General features: G+C 46.6%; 2 protein-coding genes across 4 annotated transcripts in view; one reads left to right on the top strand and one right to left on the bottom strand.

Moving 5' to 3' along the window:
- Window positions 1–12,190, top strand: part of RBMS2 (RNA binding motif single stranded interacting protein 2) — a 59,738-nt gene extending 47,548 nt beyond the window's left edge. For 2 of the 3 annotated variants that reach the window (XM_081084391.1, XM_081084392.1), the window contains exons 10-15: window positions 3,905–3,982; window positions 4,278–4,388; window positions 5,273–5,353; window positions 5,782–5,867; window positions 5,974–7,443; window positions 10,874–12,190. In XM_081084391.1, coding sequence (XP_080940517.1) covers window positions 3,905–3,982; window positions 4,278–4,388; window positions 5,273–5,353; window positions 5,782–5,862 — 351 coding nt within the window. In that variant the 3' untranslated portion in view covers window positions 5,863–5,867; window positions 5,974–7,443; window positions 10,874–12,190. Of the gene's footprint in view, window positions 1–1,755; window positions 1,855–3,904; window positions 3,983–4,277; window positions 4,389–5,272; window positions 5,354–5,781; window positions 5,868–5,973; window positions 8,096–10,873 lie in introns of those variants that run through there. The other variant, XM_081084390.1, reaches the window with a different exon arrangement.
- The window catches only part of BAZ2A (bromodomain adjacent to zinc finger domain 2A), a 37,874-nt gene continuing 32,364 nt past the window's right edge, over window positions 12,170–17,679 (bottom strand). The window contains exons 21-29 of the mRNA XM_081084389.1: window positions 17,389–17,611; window positions 17,116–17,271; window positions 16,859–17,010; window positions 16,399–16,688; window positions 16,175–16,307; window positions 15,923–16,069; window positions 15,291–15,517; window positions 15,034–15,177; window positions 12,170–14,948 (exon numbers count right to left, since the gene is read on the bottom strand). Of these exons, the coding sequence (XP_080940515.1) occupies window positions 14,783–14,948; window positions 15,034–15,177; window positions 15,291–15,517; window positions 15,923–16,069; window positions 16,175–16,307; window positions 16,399–16,688; window positions 16,859–17,010; window positions 17,116–17,271; window positions 17,389–17,611 (1,638 nt within the window). The 3' untranslated portion in view covers window positions 12,170–14,782. The remainder of the gene's footprint in view (window positions 14,949–15,033; window positions 15,178–15,290; window positions 15,518–15,922; window positions 16,070–16,174; window positions 16,308–16,398; window positions 16,689–16,858; window positions 17,011–17,115; window positions 17,272–17,388; window positions 17,612–17,679) is intronic.

The following is a 17,679-nucleotide window of genomic DNA, read 5'->3' as shown; positions in this document are numbered from 1 at the left end:
AAGTACTAACCTTGCCGAAACTGGTTTGGCTCAGTGGATAGAGCGTCGGCCTGCGGACTGAGGGGTCCCGGGTTCGATTCCGGTCAGGGGCATGTGCCTGGGTTGCGGGCACATCCCCAGTGGGGGGGGTGCGGGAGGCAGCTGATCGATGTTTCTCTCTCATTGATGTTTCTAGCTCTCTATCTCTCTCCCTTCCTCTCTATAAAAAATCAATAAAATATATAAAAAAAAGTACTAACCTTTTCACTCAAGATATGGTATTTCTTATCATGTTTTTAAATCTTTTTGTGTCCTTAAATAAGATTTTAGTTTTGTTTATGTAGGCCTTATCCTTTTCTTGTTAAATATATTCCTAAGTGTTCTATCATTTTTATAAGCATTTCTAGATACACTTGAAAAAAACCTATTAATTTATGTTCCTCTATTTAGTATGCAACTAACATCAAATTTTCTTAATACTACTAGCGTTTTTTTTACTTGAGTCTCTTAGGTTTTCCAGGTATACAATCATATCATCAGTGCAAAATAATAGTTTATCTTCCTTTCCAATTTTATGCCAGTTGTGCTCTTATCTAACTGTATTTATTTAACCTTACTATAAGTAGGCTACTATATTTGCAGTGGTTTTAATATGACTTTGTTTCGGTTAAGGTTAACAGCTAGCTTTTGATAATGACATTTAATATATGTAAGTAGTTTCTTTCTAGTCCCTGTTTTACTTGTGATTTTAAAAAAAATAGCTGCTGAATTTTATCAAATGTCTTTAATGAGATATAATGTGAATTATATCTCAATTTTAAAATTAAAAAAATTAGCAATGAGAAGTGAGAAATGCCTCATAATAATACATACCATAAAAGTCACCCTCTTAATTTTTTTTATTTTATTGATTTTTACAGAGAGGAAGGGAGAGAGAGAGAGCTAGAAACATCGATGAAAGAGAAACATCAATCAGCTGCCTCCTGCACATCCCCCACTGGCAATGTGCCCACAACCCAGGCACATGCCCTTGACCAGAATCGAACCTGGGACCCTTCAGTCTGCAGGCTGACGCTCTATCCACTGAGCCAAACCGGTTTCGGCAAAGTCACCCTCTTCAAGTGTACAAATCAGTAGTGTGTAGTATATTTACAAAGTTATACAACTATCACCAACATCTAATTCCAGAACATTGGCATCCCCTCAGAAAGAAACTCTGTACACATTAGTAGTCGTTCCCTCTTCTTCCTTCCACCCAACCCCTGGCAGCCACTAGTATACTTTCTATGCCTATAGATTTGCCTATTCTACACGTTTCATAGTAAATGGAAGCATACAATATACTTGTGTCTGGCTTCTTTCAGCTGGCATGTTTTTAAGCCTTATCCATGTTGTAGCATGTATCAGGACTTCATTCTTTCTTATGACTGAATCATATTCCACTATATGGATAATACCTCATTTGTTATTAATTTATCAGTTGATGGCCCTTTGGGTTGTTTCTACCTATGGGCTATTATGAATGGTGCTGCCGTGAATATTTGTGTACAATTTTTGTGTGGACATATGCTTCCCTTTTCCTGAGTGTATACCTAAGAGTGGGATTTCTGGGTTATCCAGTAACTGTTTAACTTCTTGAGGAGCTGCCAGCTGTTTTCCAAAGTTGCAGAACCATTTTATGCTCCCACCTACTGTACATAATACTTGCTATTGTCCTTTTTTTATTTTTTTATTATCCTTTTTTAAAAATTGATTTTAATTTTATTGGTTTTAAAGAGAGAGGAAGGGAGAGGGAGAAACATCGATGTGAAAGAGAAATATCGATCGACTGCCTCCTGCCAGCACCCCAGACTGGGCATCAAGCCGGCAACCTGGGTATGTGCCTGACCGGGAATCAGACCGGTAGCCTTTCAGTGCATGGGACGATGCTCAGCCAACTGAGCCACACCTGCCAGGGCTTTCATTGATTTTAGAGAGAGTAAGGGAGAGAGAGGAACATTGATATGAGAGAGAAATATTGATTGGCTGCCTTTTGTATGAGCCCCAATCGGGGATTGAACCAGGGTATGTACTCTGACCCAGAATCGAACCCGAGACCCATGATCACCACTCCAGCTGAGCCATACTGACCAGCGCTGTTTTGTCCTTTTAATTATAGTCATCCTAGTGGGTGTGGAGTGGCATCTCACTGTGTTTTCATTGGCGTTTCCCTAGTGGTTAATGATTTTATGCCTCTTTCATGTGCTTACTGGCCATTTGTATATATTCTTAAAGAAATATTTATTTAAATCCTTTCCCCATTTTTCTTTTTCTTTTATTTTTTCAATTTTATATAAAATCAAGCACTATTTTATTTAATTGGTTTTTTAATAAAAAATACAGTAGTATGCCCGGCTGGTGCAGCTCAGTAGTTGAGTGTTGACCTATGAACCGGGAGGTTATGGTTTGATTCCTGGTCAGGGCACATGCCTGGGTTGCGGGCTCCATCCCAGTAGGAAGGCGTGCAGGAGGCAGCTGATCAATGATTCCCTCTCATCGTTGATATTTCTATCACTCTCTCCCTCTCCCTTCCTCTTTGAAATCAATAAAAATAGATTTTAAAAAATACAGTACTATTGGTTATGTTCTGATTTCCCTGGTGAAGCATCAACATCAGTGACAAACTTTCACATACATAAAAGAATCAGGGATGGAAAGTTAAAACGAGGTATATATGGCATTCTGAGCTAAGGATGGGGGAAGGATGGGGGCTTCAGAGGGTCACCGCAGGATGAGAAGAAGAGCAGGTGTTTGCCCTGCCCAATAGGTAGACAGAAATGGTTATCTCTGATAATTTTTCATTATGAACAAGGTACCTAATTCAAGTTCTCCTTAAGTAGTTAAAAAAAGAGGGGGGCAGAAGAAGTTTCTCTTGTAAGTCTCAGTTGCCTTTAGATCAAAATAATCTGCATAGTACAGAGGGACATCTTGGGGTGACTCATTTTGAACCCCTACAAAGGTTAAGCTGTTAGGGCTTCAGCCTCTGGGATGCCCATTTTTAAATTGGGTTATTTGTTGTGGTGTAAGGGTTGCTAATTTTATAAAAACAAGTTTACTTATAATGTTTCTATTATATTTTTAAATCATATATATATGTGTGTATATATATATATATATATATATATATATATATATACACACACACACACATATTTTTATTTTTATTCTTTGCATTTGTTGGTTGATCTCAGATGTGCTCTGACCAGAAATCAAACCTGCAACCTTGATGTATCAGGACTATGCTCTAACCAACTGAGCTACCTGGCCAGGGCCAAAGCAATATCCTATCTAATAAAGAGGGAATATGCTAATTGACTCTCACACCATCGCAAAGATGGTAGTGCCCACAGCCAATAAGGAGGGAATATGCTAATTGACTGCTCCACCCTCGAAGATGGCAGTGCCCACAGCCAATAAGGAGGGAATGAGGAACAAGCCCTCCCCCCAGTGCATGAATTTCATGCATCGGGCCTCTAGTGTATATATATTCTTTAATTGAATTTATGGGGGTGACATTGGTTAATAAAAGTATAGGTTTTAAGGGTACAATTCTACAACACATCATCTGTATATTGTATTGTGTGCTTACTACCCCAAGTCAAGTCTCCTTCCATCACCATTTATCCTCCCTTTCCCCTCTCCTACTCCCCCACCCGCCTTTCCCTCTGGTAATCACCATACTGTTGTCTGTGTCTTCACCTTTTTCACCCAACCCCTCTCCCCCTCCCCTCTAACAGCTGTCAGTCTGTTCTCTGTATTAATGTTTCTATTTTCTGATGGGGAACTTCAGCTTTGGGGGGATTGTCTGAACACTGTCAGATCACTGGGCAAAATAATGGCTTCTAGATAATTAACATTTTTGCTTGTTTATTTTTGCTTGCATTAGAGAGTAACTCAGACATCGCCTCTACAAGTACCTAACCCGTCGTGGATGCACCACCAGTCATACCTCATACAGCCTTCAGTGAGTGTTCAGAAGTGGGCAAGATGGGATTTGATGAGAGGGGATGTGGGTTTGAGTTCTGGCTCAAGCCCTCATGCAACCCAAGTATCTGACCGTAAGTTTTGTGAGTTTGTTATTCTTAGGCAGGGATCCATCCAGACAGAAGGGCAGAGTGCCTATTCCTGTTGCATAACGGGGAAGCTGCTCACCTCTCATTTTCCAGGAATTTTAAATGGTCCCAATAGCCGTGGATCACTGCTGCCGGCAGCCTCACAGAATGCTGCCAACTAACCCTGTCCTTTGTCGCTGCCTCTAGGGTTCAGTTCTGACCCCAGGGATGGACCACCCCCTTTCTCTCCAGCCTGCCTCCATGATGGGACCTCTTACCCAGCAGCTGGGCCACCTCTCCCTCAGCACCACGGGCGCGGTAAAGCGGAATGTTTCTGATTATAAACTCCTACTGAGGAAGGAATATTTGTGTAATACTTTTCAGGATAAATACTTATGGTGATGAGAATCGCTTCATTATCACTGAGGGCACACTCAGAATTGGGGGTAAACTTAAAAGGTAATCATCCATGAGCTGGGAATATAGCCATTCTGCTCCCCAGCCCACTCCTTTTAACTGATTCCTACTCATGAAACTAAACAAATGGTGTTTCTATCTACATACTAGTTTATCTAGGAGTTCATTCACATCTCCTAGAAATCCTTATCAAAATAATCACTAGGTTTCTTGTAGGCCTGCTGCCTTCTGATGTGCCCAGGAGGGCTTCCTGGCAGAGAGGTAACACAGAAGCAGGAAAGAGGAGAAAAAGCATCGTGTGTGTATAAGTCTCTCTAAGCCAGTGTAGCCCTGAAGTGCTTTTAAAAAGCACAATGAAATCTGACAATTAGCCCTCACTGGTGTGGCCCAGTTGGTTGAGTGTCATCCAGTGCACCTCAAGGTGGTCAGTTCGATTCCCGATCAGGGCACATGCCCAGGTTGCGGGCTCAGTCCCAGTCAGGGTGCGTGCCTGAGGCAGATGATGGATGTTTCTCTCTCTCTCTCTCTCTCTCTCTCTCTCTCTCTCTCTCTCTCTCTCCCTCTCTCTCTCTCTCTCCCTCTCTCCCTCCCTCCCTCCCTCCCTCCTCCCTCCCTTTTGCCTTCTTCCCCTCTCTCTCAAATCAATAAAAACATATTTTTAAAAAGCAAATCAGACAAATTAATATCTCTGGGGATGGAACGAAGGCATCAGTAGTTGCTAAAGCTTCCCAGGTGCTTTCAGTGGAGCCGAGAGTCACTCAGCCTACTGGTGTTTTTCATTCTAGTACATGCCAACTGCGGCCGCCATGCAAGGAGCTTACATCTCCCAGTACACCCCAGTGCCTTCTTCCAACGTGTCAGTTGAGGTGAGAACGTTATAATCTCTTGGGATTGAGGATAAGAAAATGAAAGAGGCAGATTTTCCCATTCAAGATCTCCCTCTCACAATGATGCTGATTCTGTGTTCACAAATAGCTGCTAGGTGAAGAACGTAGGAAGGAAAAACTTTGTGTCCTTGAATGAGGCCCTTCCTGACATTCGGCCAGATAGTAAATACCAGGATGCTGGCTTGCATTCACTAGTGTTTCTTGGGAACAGGCTGCTCTAAACGCTGGGGAGGTAATGCTGGGTGTGCGATGCATGTGTGCTGTAGCATGTGCACCTAACACTGGCGTGTGGGAGTGGGTAGGTTGGGGAAGGCACTGGACTCTGGGTGGGTTTTATTCAGGCTGCTTTAGTGGCAGGGGAGGTAAGGATGCACAAGGTGACCCTCCTGCCTTGGCTGTGGTTACAGGAGAACAGCGGCCAGCAAAATCAGGTGACTGTGGATGCTCCCTCAGACCATGGGGTCTATTCTTTCCAGTTCAACAAGTAACAGTGGTAAGGATCACATGCTGAGGGCTAGGGTGCGCTGAGCAGCTGAGGTCCGACAGGGTCTCATGCTTGTCATTCCCCCTCCCGACCCTCTGGCTTATTCCTCCTTTAGGACACCCCTCCCCATCTTTGTTGACTACAAATGAATTCTTGGAGATGCTGATGCTCCCAGACTCCAGAGCGCTAACCAGGAATACAGATCATCTGTGGGCCCTGCTCAGACCTACCACTTGCCTTTGTTTCTCACAGGCCTGGGCCTGAGAAAGAAATCTCAGCACTCGTGTCCTGTGCCCCTCCTCCATTCCTGCAGGAGCCTCGGGAGCCAAGGAACCGGCACTGTGTGTGTGCTACATTCAAAGGAATCAAAACAACCTTTTTTTCCTTCTTGTGCAAATAAAGTTTTATGTGTTGTTTTTTTTAAAAAAAAACTGCAATATGCAATTCCCCTATCCCAAAGAGACATGGTGCCTGGAACTTCTTATCTTTATGAAAAACACTTTTTGATGTGTTGAACTTATTTAAGAAGGCTTTTAAACTTTTTTAGTTCTTTTTTTTTTTTTCTCTTAAAAAAAAAGGAAAAAAGAAAGGAGTGGTGCTAAAACGTTGAAGGATTCCTACTGTGGGCCCTTCTTACTGAGTTTAGTTACGGACTTATTTTGGTCTAAGAAAATATGCAGTTTTAAATTTTTGCTTTATAAAGCTTGTAACTCACACATCCTGTCTTTCCTCCACTCATTTTATGCTTTGCTTCTCTCATCCATATTTTTCTTCTCTTTTCCAAACAGCAGAGCTTGTCTGTTTCACTTTTTTTCAGTTTTTAATTTTGTGAATTTCTCTTTTGAATGAAATTTTCATATGGAATCGTTAGGGGCTGGGCAAGGAACAGGCAGAACGCTAAGCATAGCCCTGGAAGTGGCTTTCTTCCCGCTGTCCTGCCACATCCTGTGAGAAAAACTAGACTTTGTCTTCAGGAAGCAGAGATTCGACCCAGGCTCATTAAGGAGACAACCCCACAGCCTTGAAAGTCACACTTGAGCCAAATTTGGATGAAGACCAGGTCGTCCCTTGCAAGTAACAGAAGGATGGGCTCAACTGACTTCTAATTCTTCTCACTGCCAGGCTAACACCCTCTGAAGAAGTGTCCTCTCTAGCTACAGCTTTTCAAAAATGCCAGCTTTTCTGCTTCCTGGAGGTTCTTGTCTCCTCTGGGGCTCAGGGGTCCCCCTCTTCCCCACCGCACCTTGCTGTGCTGGGGGCCTTTGCAGCCGTGACCCTGCTGCTCCCCCTCGGCTGGCTCCGTCCCCACTGTGGAAGCTTCCTCGCTTCACTCCAGACTGACGGTTTAAAGGAGACCACTTGGCCTGCCCTGGAGACATTTTTCACTGTCCAGCCTGGGGGTAGAGGTTGTGTGCTGGCACCTAGTGGCTAGACACCAGGGATGCTGCTGACCATTCAACAGTGCGCAGGGCACCCTCCACACCCCCAACAAAGAATGATCTGGCTCAAAACGTCAGTAGAGCCAAGGTTGATGAGAAACCTTGATGGAGACAGTGTAGTCCCTGCCTCCTGATCAGAGGATCTGGTAAGTTCCCACTCCAACCCTGGACACACATGGTCTTTTGACACTCATGCAACTAGTTGAAAGTAACAAATGGGGTCCTTGACGTTCCCTCAGGCTCTGACCTTTGACAGCTCTGATGCCCTTGAAAGGCTGCGCTGTCTGCACACTCACATCCAGAGGGATCAGCGTGGGGACTGCTGGGTGTGTGTGCCGTGCAGGGGTGGGAAAGGACAAAGCTCTCTGTCGCTGGCCAGGGCCACCTGTCCTGCCCTGGGGTGTTCGGGACCCTTTGCCAGGGAACCAGTAATTTTCCTTTTTGTGGAAAGACAACAGGGAGGTAGGATAGGAAAGGACAGTAAATCCCATCTCATCATTTACAATATCAGGAGTCTTTTATTTTTTTTAAGAGTGCTTTAAAAAAAGCCTATATTTTCTCTTGAACTCCATCTCCTCTGCAAGTCCTCACTCTATGCACATGGGAAACAGAGAGGAGAAAACATTTGCACATCTTCTAGGACAGTGATGGCGAACGTTTTGAGCTCAGCGTGTCAGCATTTTGAAAAACCCTAACTTAACTCTGGTGCCGTGTCACAGAATTTTTTTAATATTTGCAACCATAGTAAAACAAAGACTTATATTTTTAATATTTATTTTATATATTTAAATGCCACTTAACAAAGAAAAATCAACCCAAAAAATGGAGTTCGCGTGTCAGAGGTGATGGGTTTGCCATCACTGTTCTAGGAAGTACAATACCGCATCTTCTCCCAGCCCCTTCCTTATACACGGAAAGGAAAGCTCTGCTCGCCTTCGCTTCAAGGTCAGCTGCCTTTCCACCAGGTAATCGCACTGAAGGCCAAATGACAGAGAATGGAGAAACAGGTGTTCATGGGGCTGGCCGTAGGAGAGGAAGGATATGATGTTGGGGGGCGGGGAGGGGGAAGAAGCTGTATTGGGCCCAGCTTTCCTTCCCCTCCCACCCATTCCAGAATCGGGGGTCCAAATGTCCCCTCCCCTTAGATGGTCCTTTTGTACATCCTGGGGGTAAGTGGGGGAGAGGGGGCAACGGGTAGGATATAGTGTCAAGGACAGAGGTGCCAGTATTAATTTCTCATGGGTGCTTCCAACCTCAGGAAGGGCCGATCCAATATAAAACAGCCCAAGTTCAATAACTTTTTAGAGGGTGTAGCTGGGCATTTCCTACCTAAGGGAAGTACACTATAGATTTCTTGTCTGTGGTCTTGAAGAGAAAACAAACCCAGACTCCTGCTCATTGGATAGTGGCTCGGAGAAGCCTTCCTGAGGTTCGGTGCAGTGGGGACCTTGCACACATGGAAACTTGCCGTCTCTGCTGCCCCTCCTCTGCCCCCAGAACTCCTGATTCTACTTTCTCCGTATTTAAAAAAAGTTTAAATGTGACTTTGCTTTGTTTTGAGGTTACCTTTTGTGTGTTCTCACGTGAATCTACTTAATGAATTATGTTGTGTGTTTCTGGCTTAGGCATGTTTGGTTGGGCATGGGAAGTATGGAGAACCTGAAGTTATTTTTGTAGTTGTTAGTGGCACTATGCAATTTTTTAAAACACGTTTTTATTGATTTCAGAGAGGGAGAGGGAGTTAGAAACATCAATGATGAGAGAATCATCAATCGGCTACCTCCTGCACGCCCCCTACTAGGGATAAGCCCACAACCCACGCATGTGCCCTTGACCAGAATCGAACCCGGGACCCTTTAGTCCGCAGGCTGACGCTCTATCCACTGAGCCAAACCAGCTAGGATATGAAATTTCTTTTTGGTGTTTTTGGGTTACCTCATATTCTCTTCTAGTTGTTAGTTCATTTCTCCCTCCACCCCCCATTTATTTTTAGAGCGAGTGGGAGAGGGAAAGACAGAGAAATATCAATGTGAGAGAATCACATTGATTGGTTGCCTCCAAAGCCTGCAACCGAGGTATGTGCCCTTGGCCACAATTGAACCTGGGATCTTTTGGTCTGCAGGCTGATGCTCTATCCACTGAACAAACTAGCTAGGGCTGTTAGTTCATTTGGATCAGGTCAAACGGGCGAGTGATTGGATAAAGGAGAGGGGAGGAATAAGGGATACTTTTTCGTGTGAAATAGCCTACTGGTGGCAGGGGAACTGTAGGGGGGCCTTCAAATTCACAACCTAGGGCTGGGCGCTTTAAACACTACTACCTAGTGATTCTGAATTGTCTTCATAGAGCCCAGATGTGTTTCTCTGCATGTCACATCTCATCCCCACATTACAGATGCTCATAACACTTTTTAAAAATATATATATATTTACTGATTTTTTTACAGAGAGGAAGGGAGAGGGAGAGTTAGAAACATAGATGAGAGAGAAACATCCATCAGCTGCCTCCTGCACACTCCTTACTGGGGATGTGCCTGCAACCAAGGTACATGCATGCCCCTGACCGGAATCGAACCTGGAACCCTTCAGTCCGCAGGCCGATGCTCTATCCACTGAGCCAAACTGGTCGGGGCTCGTAACACTCTTAAAATATTTTAATACCTTGTATTTTTGTTTTCAAATAAAACATCCTCAAGACATTTCCTCAAATGACCTTGCTCTTTACCAGGCTCAAAGCCTGCCTGTCCCATCTCATGCCAGCGTTACTACTGCCCCTCACGCTGAGCTGATGCAGACCCCAGGCTGCTTGCGGACTTTTTGGAGGGTGAGTAGAGGTTAGGGAAGATGTGGGAACGACGATGAGGAGAAATGTTATTTTTTAACCAAAGAATTTGAAGAACTGCCCAGACTTGAAAGCCTAGTGGCTCTGAAGCAGGAATAGCTCTTGTAATAAGTGAGGGTTGTAGGAAGACATTAATTTGTGTTGAGGGTGAAAACTAGACCTTACTGGGCCACAGGCCATCCCTGGGCGGGGCCACTGCAGCCCAGTTTCATTTCTCTTCCTTTTCTAACTTACGGATCAGTGAACTCTTTCACCTCCTCGTGCCTGCAATGCTCACTCCCTGCTGCTGCAGTGTCAGCCCTTTGGGGGCCTCTGTGTGGGTTGGTACTTTGCAGCACAAAGGTGCTTAAGGCCTTGCTGGAATGGAATGCTGTGGGGTCCTGGGCAGAGATCTAGTTTTCTAGAAAGAAAAATAAGTCACTGCTGCTCACACGTGAGCTCCACCTCTGGGAGAGCAGCAGCATTGCACTTTGACCTTTTCCAAGAGCAATAAACTTGGATGGGGAAATCGGGTCTAAACTTGCCCCCGGCTCTGATAGACCAGCTTCAGAGCAAAAGGGTGGTGTTACGAAAGTCAACCTGTAAGGGCTGGGTCCTCAATCTCACGCCTTGTCCTATTCTCCCCAATTCCCTCTTAAGCCAACTACTCCAGTACTGTGCTTACTTGCATTTTAGGTCCTTCCAAGCATTAACAGAACCCTCATATTGACTCAGCTTTCCCCCTTCCTTTCTTAGGAGGACGAAGGCATAATACCTGCTTTCCTCTACTCTTTCTGACCTTCGTGAGTGTTAGGAAGCTGGGGCCTAGAAATGGTTCATGATCCAAGTGCCAACATTCTGGTCGCCCTAGAACAGTGTGCACGCTCCCCTAGGACTTGCTGTGGTGGGCCAGGGGTAACGAACGACAGCCTGGCCTAGGAACACACGGGACAGAGCCGAGCTCAGACTCTGGGTGACTTGGCCAGTGGCTGCCATGTAGCTGAGAAGGTAAGCAAGCAACAAAGAGGGCATTTGTGAACAGACTGTTCCTTCTCCATCTTATTCCATGTAGGTGCAGGGGTGGGCAAACTTTTTGACTCGAGGACCACAATGGGTTCTTAAACTGGACCGGAGGGCCGGAACAAAAGCATGGATGGAGTGTTTGTGTGAACTAATATAAATTCAAAGTAAACATCATTACATAAAAGGGTACGGTCTTTTTTTTTTTTTTTAGTTTTATTCATTTCAAACAGGCCGGATCCGGCCCGCAGGCCATAGTTTGCCCACGGCTGGGTTAGAGGGTCGCCAAAATGAAACTTCTAGCCTGGAGGGTGTACGGCTTTCCAGCCACGTCTTCTCCCCACGACTGGTGCCCTATCCCCTCACACACACTTTCTGGGTGGTGAGTGCTCTCTTGCATGCACTTAGCACCTTGGACAGGAAAAAAGCTTCATTTGGACTCAAACACGCCTTCTCTTTATCCAGAGGCTTCTAGTTTTAGCCTCTTCCCAAGTCTATGTCTGTGCCACCCATTCAGCTTATCCTTCCTTTTCTGACCTTTGGTATTCTCATGTTCCTCCCCTACAATTTGGTAGAGCTTCATTTTGTCTCATTTCAACCTTTGTTTTTAAATAAAACATAAAGCACGAACATCTGCCTCCAGGTGTCTTATCCATGGGTGGAAGCTGGAAGCTGGTGATGGGCCCACACTTGCTACTACGGGAATACAGGTGGCAGCTTAGGAGGCCAAAGCCCCGTCACACAAGGAGGAACCAGGCACAGAGTTCCGTGTTGCTCCAGCACCTTGGCCTGAGGCACTGGGATCCCGTCCGATCCCAGGAGCAGAACTTCTGCTGCTGGGATTACCTCTTGTACAGGAAGGGCCGAGCCTGGAGGTTTGGGATAAACCTTGGAAGGTTAAGAGCATGCTGCTGTCCTGCCTGCTGTCTCCTACACCAAACCAGTCATACTCACCCTCACACCTCGTGTTCCCCTCTAGGCAAACGTGAGAACCGCTGTTGAAGGGAAGATAAATACAGAGTCTTGTGAATCTCTATCAAATGTGGTTTTTATTCAACTGACAAGCACTTTTCTACAGCTGCACTTGTGGAACATCACATGGCAAAAACAGGAGTTTTTTCTCTAGACTTTTTTTTCTTTTTTTAAACCTTATTAAAAATGAGGTTGGTCCTAAAAATATAGAAAGAAATAAATTTAAATTCACAAAAAACTGTACATTATCAAAAAGTCACTAAAACACCACATTTGGTTATATAAAAAGTCAAGTCCCTTTTGATGTAAAAGGAACGTGGAAACTTGTTGGTGTTGATGGTGTGGTTTCTTCCTGTTACCAGACTGATGGGGGAGGGGAAACAGAGGAGTAGGGAGTGAGTTTTTTTGTGTGTTTTTTAACCTGCCTTCCCTACCAAATACTCTTATTTATCAAGAGAAAATCCACCTAGCTCAAGGGGCAGTGAAGAGGAGGAAAGAAAAGTGAGAAATGGCCCCTTTGATCATGCCCTACTCCACCACCTCCCCAGCCCCCACACTGCAAACTGAGGCTGGGACTCCACCCCACCTTAGAGTGCCTGGTCCCTAGGGAAAGAGATGGAGCTGGGAGAGGAACAAAGTAGGAACAATTGAGATTTCACTCCCCTGTCTACCTTGCCTCCAACAATAAAATTACTTTAGGGCATTTTACACCAGGGGAACACTGCTATGGGGAGAAGAGCCCCAACTATAACAGTTCCAAACGTTTGACTAACACAAAGTTTGTTACAGCGCAGTTATTTAGATAAAATATAAATATTTATGCATAATATAAAGTCAATTCAAATATTCTTCAATCCACCTCTTATTTAAAAGCAAAAAAAAATCTCGAATAAAATTAAAAGTTTTGAGGTTTATCTGACAGAAAAGGCGACTTTAGAAATAGGCTATGGGGGAGAAGGGGCATAAAGGAGGAAGAAAGGACTGCCCCAGGACCTACGCTGCCCCCCACCCCGTGGCTATTCAGTGCTGCCAGAAGTACAAGGAATGCTCCACCTCACTGGCACCCTCCCCCAATGGAACATTTCCTGGGTGCCTTAGCTCTCTGCTTGGGCCAGCCAGCAGCCACCTCCCCAGTGCAAGTACCCGTAATTTCTGGTGGGAGGGGCTCTGCTGAGCAGGAAAGCAGGGGGCTGGGCCCCATGGCTATAGCTGGGAGTTAGCAGCTTTCCTCTCACACGTTGGGACTTAACTTGAACACAGTCACATGTAGGGCAGTGGTGGACCCAAAACCCCTCCTCCTACTCTTTGTGCTCCAGGTTCTCTGCTCAGGGAAGGGTCCTGGGGTAGGAAGTAGATAAGGGAAGGAAAGCACAACTAAACCCCCAGAAGCTCATGGGGTTAGGAAAAATCCAGTTCTACCCCTCTCCCTGCAAAAGCTAAGACTCAACGCTACTGAAAGGAGAGGGAGTTCCTGTTGAAAGATTGCACAGTTTAGAGGCTGGAACAGAAATGACTGGGAGAGAGAAGAGCCACAGCCTTGTACCCAGAAAAACTGTTCCTGTGGTTTCCCAAAGACAAAAATATGATGGTTTGAACAATGGGAAAGATGGGACTAAAAACAGAGAGTTGAGGAAATTGAATGGATGCCTTCAAACAATACAGGGGCACAATTAACAGTGTTCTCTCTTACACACACACACACACACACACACACACACACACACACACACCTCAGGCCAGTAGGTTGCTACCTGGCCTCCATCTTGGGGTGCGCCCAAACTCAGCAGTAGTTGTCCCTGAGGAGTTCCCAAGAGGGAGGTTTGGGTAAGAGGTGGGGAAGGAGGCTGCAAGGCCCAGGGTCCAGGGTGCCTCCCTGTCCTCTCCCAGCTACTGAGTTTCAGAAGAGGCTAGAAACTCAGCATGTGAGGAGTACCCAACACATGAGAGGGGATAGCTATTGGCAGAAGATGAGGACAGAAAGACAGGGACCTCTGAACTTCGTTTTTCCTCTGAAGGGAAAAAAGATTTGGAAAAGAATGAAGGAACCCGTACACGATAGTTTTACATTATTGGATGACAGAAAATCTGAAAGGGGGTAGGGGAGGGAAGGTGAAAAACTGAGAGAAAGTGAGAAGCAAGGGAGGGACTGAACATGGAAGCAGCATGTTCAGGGCCCGGTGTCCGGCTCGACACACTTGGGAATTAAGTCCACTTTACTGGCCGTCACTGCGGGTCCACACACAGTACAGAGTGTTTCTCGGTTTCACACATTCACTAGAACTATTGCTATTGTTAAACAGCCCCAGAATGCTGGGGCATGTACAGGGAAGGAGAGGGATCTGGGGGAGGAAGTAGGGACTTCTTTCCTCCTCCTCATTTTTAATTAGGAAATAAAACAGAAAGGAAAATTATTTTTTTCTTTCTTTTTTTGGCTTTCAGTCCAGAAGGACCTCATTTCTGCCCCTCTTATTTGAGGAGCAAGAGGAGGAAAGGGAGAAGGGGTGTAGGGATAAGAGGATGTAGGGTGCTGCCAAAGGTAGAGTCAAATAGCAGATATATATGTATATATCAGATTTGAGTCGAGCCCCAGGGCAGCATCAGCAGGTGAGAATGGCAGGTTTTTGTTTGGAGGGTGCGGGGAGATGCCACAGGTGACTCCCCACCACCTTTGCCTCACAGATTGGCCTGTTTTCCCTGATAAAACTCCTCCCAGCGGCTCTCAAAGAAGCGTCGCATGATGTGCCCAGCCTTTCCCACTTCAGAGTCATCCTCATTGAAGGTCTGGCAGTTGTCAAAGACCAGAAGCGCATCAGCCGCAAACTCCTCTGAGCTGGTGTACCTGCGCAGGGGGAGGCCAAGCTGTGAGATGGGCAGGAGGCGGAGCAGTACCAGAGGAGTCGGGAGAGGTGCTGATGTCTACTCACCCTCCTCGGAGCAGCCGCTCCCGCATGGTGGAGAAATCCATAGGGTTTTTGATAATGCGCCGGTACCCACTCACCAAACGTGGGTTCACAGGCTCCAGAAAAGGCCAGGCTGCATCATGGGACTCCATCTCCATCAGGATAATCCTACCATTAAAGGGACAGTGATGGCTGCATCTCAGGAAGCAGACACACTGACCCGCCCCGCCTTTTCCTCTGGCAAAGGTAGAGCCGATCGTCCACAGAATCACCCAACTCACTCGCAAAATGTGAGATCGCTGTGATGGTTCCGCATGGAGAGCCGCCGCCGCTTCGATGGCGACAGCCCTTCCTCTGAGTACCGAGGCACTGCTGGGCTTTCTCGGCCCCTCGACAGTACACGGCGTGGGCGGCCATCACCCTCTGGGAAGTTCAGCACGTAAGTACTTTTCCGCTTCTGGCCTCGTTTTGGGAAGCCAGGCTTCTGAGTGAATTCTCCTTCTACCTGCTACAGGTAGAAAAAGATGAGATCAGCAACATCTGAAGATGTACTTGGCGTGCCCTCCAGTTCATTCCAATTCCTACATGTCTAAGTGTGATCAGCTTCCAAATACTTTCACACATACGGCAGCATGTGAATTTATTCACGTAACCCAATATAGTAGGCAAAGGGGAAAGTATAATCACTCCCATTTCACAGAAGAAAGCAAGTGAGGCTATAAAATCTGTGACTTGTCCAAAGGAGGAACAGCACTCAGGAACCCAAGGTCTCCTAGCACCCAGTTGGAAGATCTTTCCAACGACAGACTGAGGCGTGGGGAAAATGGTATTTGTAGGGTTGGTAGTCAATAGGATGAGAAAGAAAATCTCTGACTTCTGCTTAGGAGTGGGAATGAGAGAGCAGAAGGCTTACCTGGGCCAAACAGACAGCACAGAACCAATCTCCCTCTGGAACAGTTTCCATCTTGGGCCGATGGCAGTATATGTGGCAGCCACGGTCACACCCATCACAGAGCAGAAGAAACTCATCGTTGTCACCTTTCCGGCACACTAGACAGGTCTAGACCAAGGTTGTGAGAAGGCAGGGTGAGCCTCCTTCTGCAGTGACCCCACCCACTTGTGCTGATTGGCTCCCCAGCCTTCCCAGGCTCTCCCAGCCTCTTACCACTTTGTTGACGGACTTCTCCCAGGCAATGGACCTCTCCAGCTGGCCCAGGCACAAGCACACCTGGGCTGCACTCCGACACCGCTCCAGTGTCTGGCGCCAGGTCCGAATGCGAGGGGTGATCTCATATGATCTGGAGAGAGAAAGTGGTGATCTTTGGATGAGTAGAATCCATTAAACTTCTTCCCAAGACCAAGAATTGGGAGGGGAGAGGGGACACTCACATCTCTGCAGTGGTGCACTGAGGGGCAGCACTGGGTGTGCTGAGCAGGGCCTTCTCTAGCACAACCTCATGAGCTGGCCAGAGGGGCTCCCGTAGGTACCGCCGCTCCACATTCTGCTCCAGGGCAGCCAGTCGCATCACAGCCAGGTCCAGAGGGTTGGTAGTTTTACGCTGGGGGGCGAGTCCTTCCCTGCCTCGACCTCTCCAGGTGATATCCTCCTGGGAGTCAGGTAGGTGCTCACAGTAGGCCAAGTCTTCGCGAACAGAGTCTGGGCTAGGACATGCCCAGCCCTGCAGGTGGGAGAGAAGGATAGAACTCCTCATTGTAAAGGAAATTAAGCATAAAGAAAAATGTGACCCATTATGGTCACAGGAGATCACTTGTGAAGGAGAGACCCACATATTTTTCCCAAGAGAGTAACACCCTTCAACAACCCCCTGCCCAGTGCCAGCCTGTGTACCCGAATCTGTAGGTCAGACAGGATGACCCGCTGTTCCAGCTCCTCTACCCACTGAAGCACAGCCAGGTCTGTCTCATACGTCTTCTCTTTGGGGGACCAGCTCATAACCCCTTCTTGAAAACCAGATAACTGACTGGGCTCAAAGATGGAATCTGAGAAGACAGAGCACAGAGTGAAAGGCCACCAGGCCATTGTACACAGCAGCAATTCAGCATTTACTTAGGCTCTGAAGCTCAGGCTGGGTCCAAGCACCTTACCAGTTAAGGGCCGCAGGCAGACTTCCTTCAAGAAGTCCCTGTGCTTATTGAGGTGTTTGTGAAGGGCCTTCTCTCGGATGCCTCGTGGGTGCAGGGCCTTGAGCGTGGCATCCAATGTCTCAGGATCTCGGATCCACCACCAGCCTGAGCACATCTCTGTGGACAGAATTGATGTATTTGGGGTGGGGTGGGCACCAGCATGAATCACACAGCCCACATCTGATGCCACTCCTACCTGTACTATTACCCCCACTGCACCCCAAGGTCGCTCACCAGGAGGAACAGGCTGGGCTGTCAGCTGGTTTAGGTAACGCTGCTCCATCTGTTTGAAGAACTTGCTGGGAGGTCTCCCTCTCCGTTTTGGTTGTCCCAGCCCTTTGGGACTCTGTGATGTTTCGCCAGGGTCTCCTGTTCGCCTTTTAGGAGCCACCCCAGGCAAGGGGGTGGAAGAGCGCTGCACTGGAGAACAGGGGCTGGCCGCACTGGGCCTATTCACCTGTGCATGAGATGAAACATAGGGGATGAGGGTTTTTCATGTTTATAGGACCCTAATGGCTACCTATT

Source organism: Myotis nattereri, assembly GCF_964212035.1.
Source record: "Myotis nattereri genome assembly, chromosome: 2".
In the NCBI taxonomy this organism is placed as follows: domain Eukaryota; kingdom Metazoa; phylum Chordata; class Mammalia; order Chiroptera; family Vespertilionidae; genus Myotis; species Myotis nattereri.
This window is presented reverse-complemented; position numbering and strand designations above follow the sequence as displayed.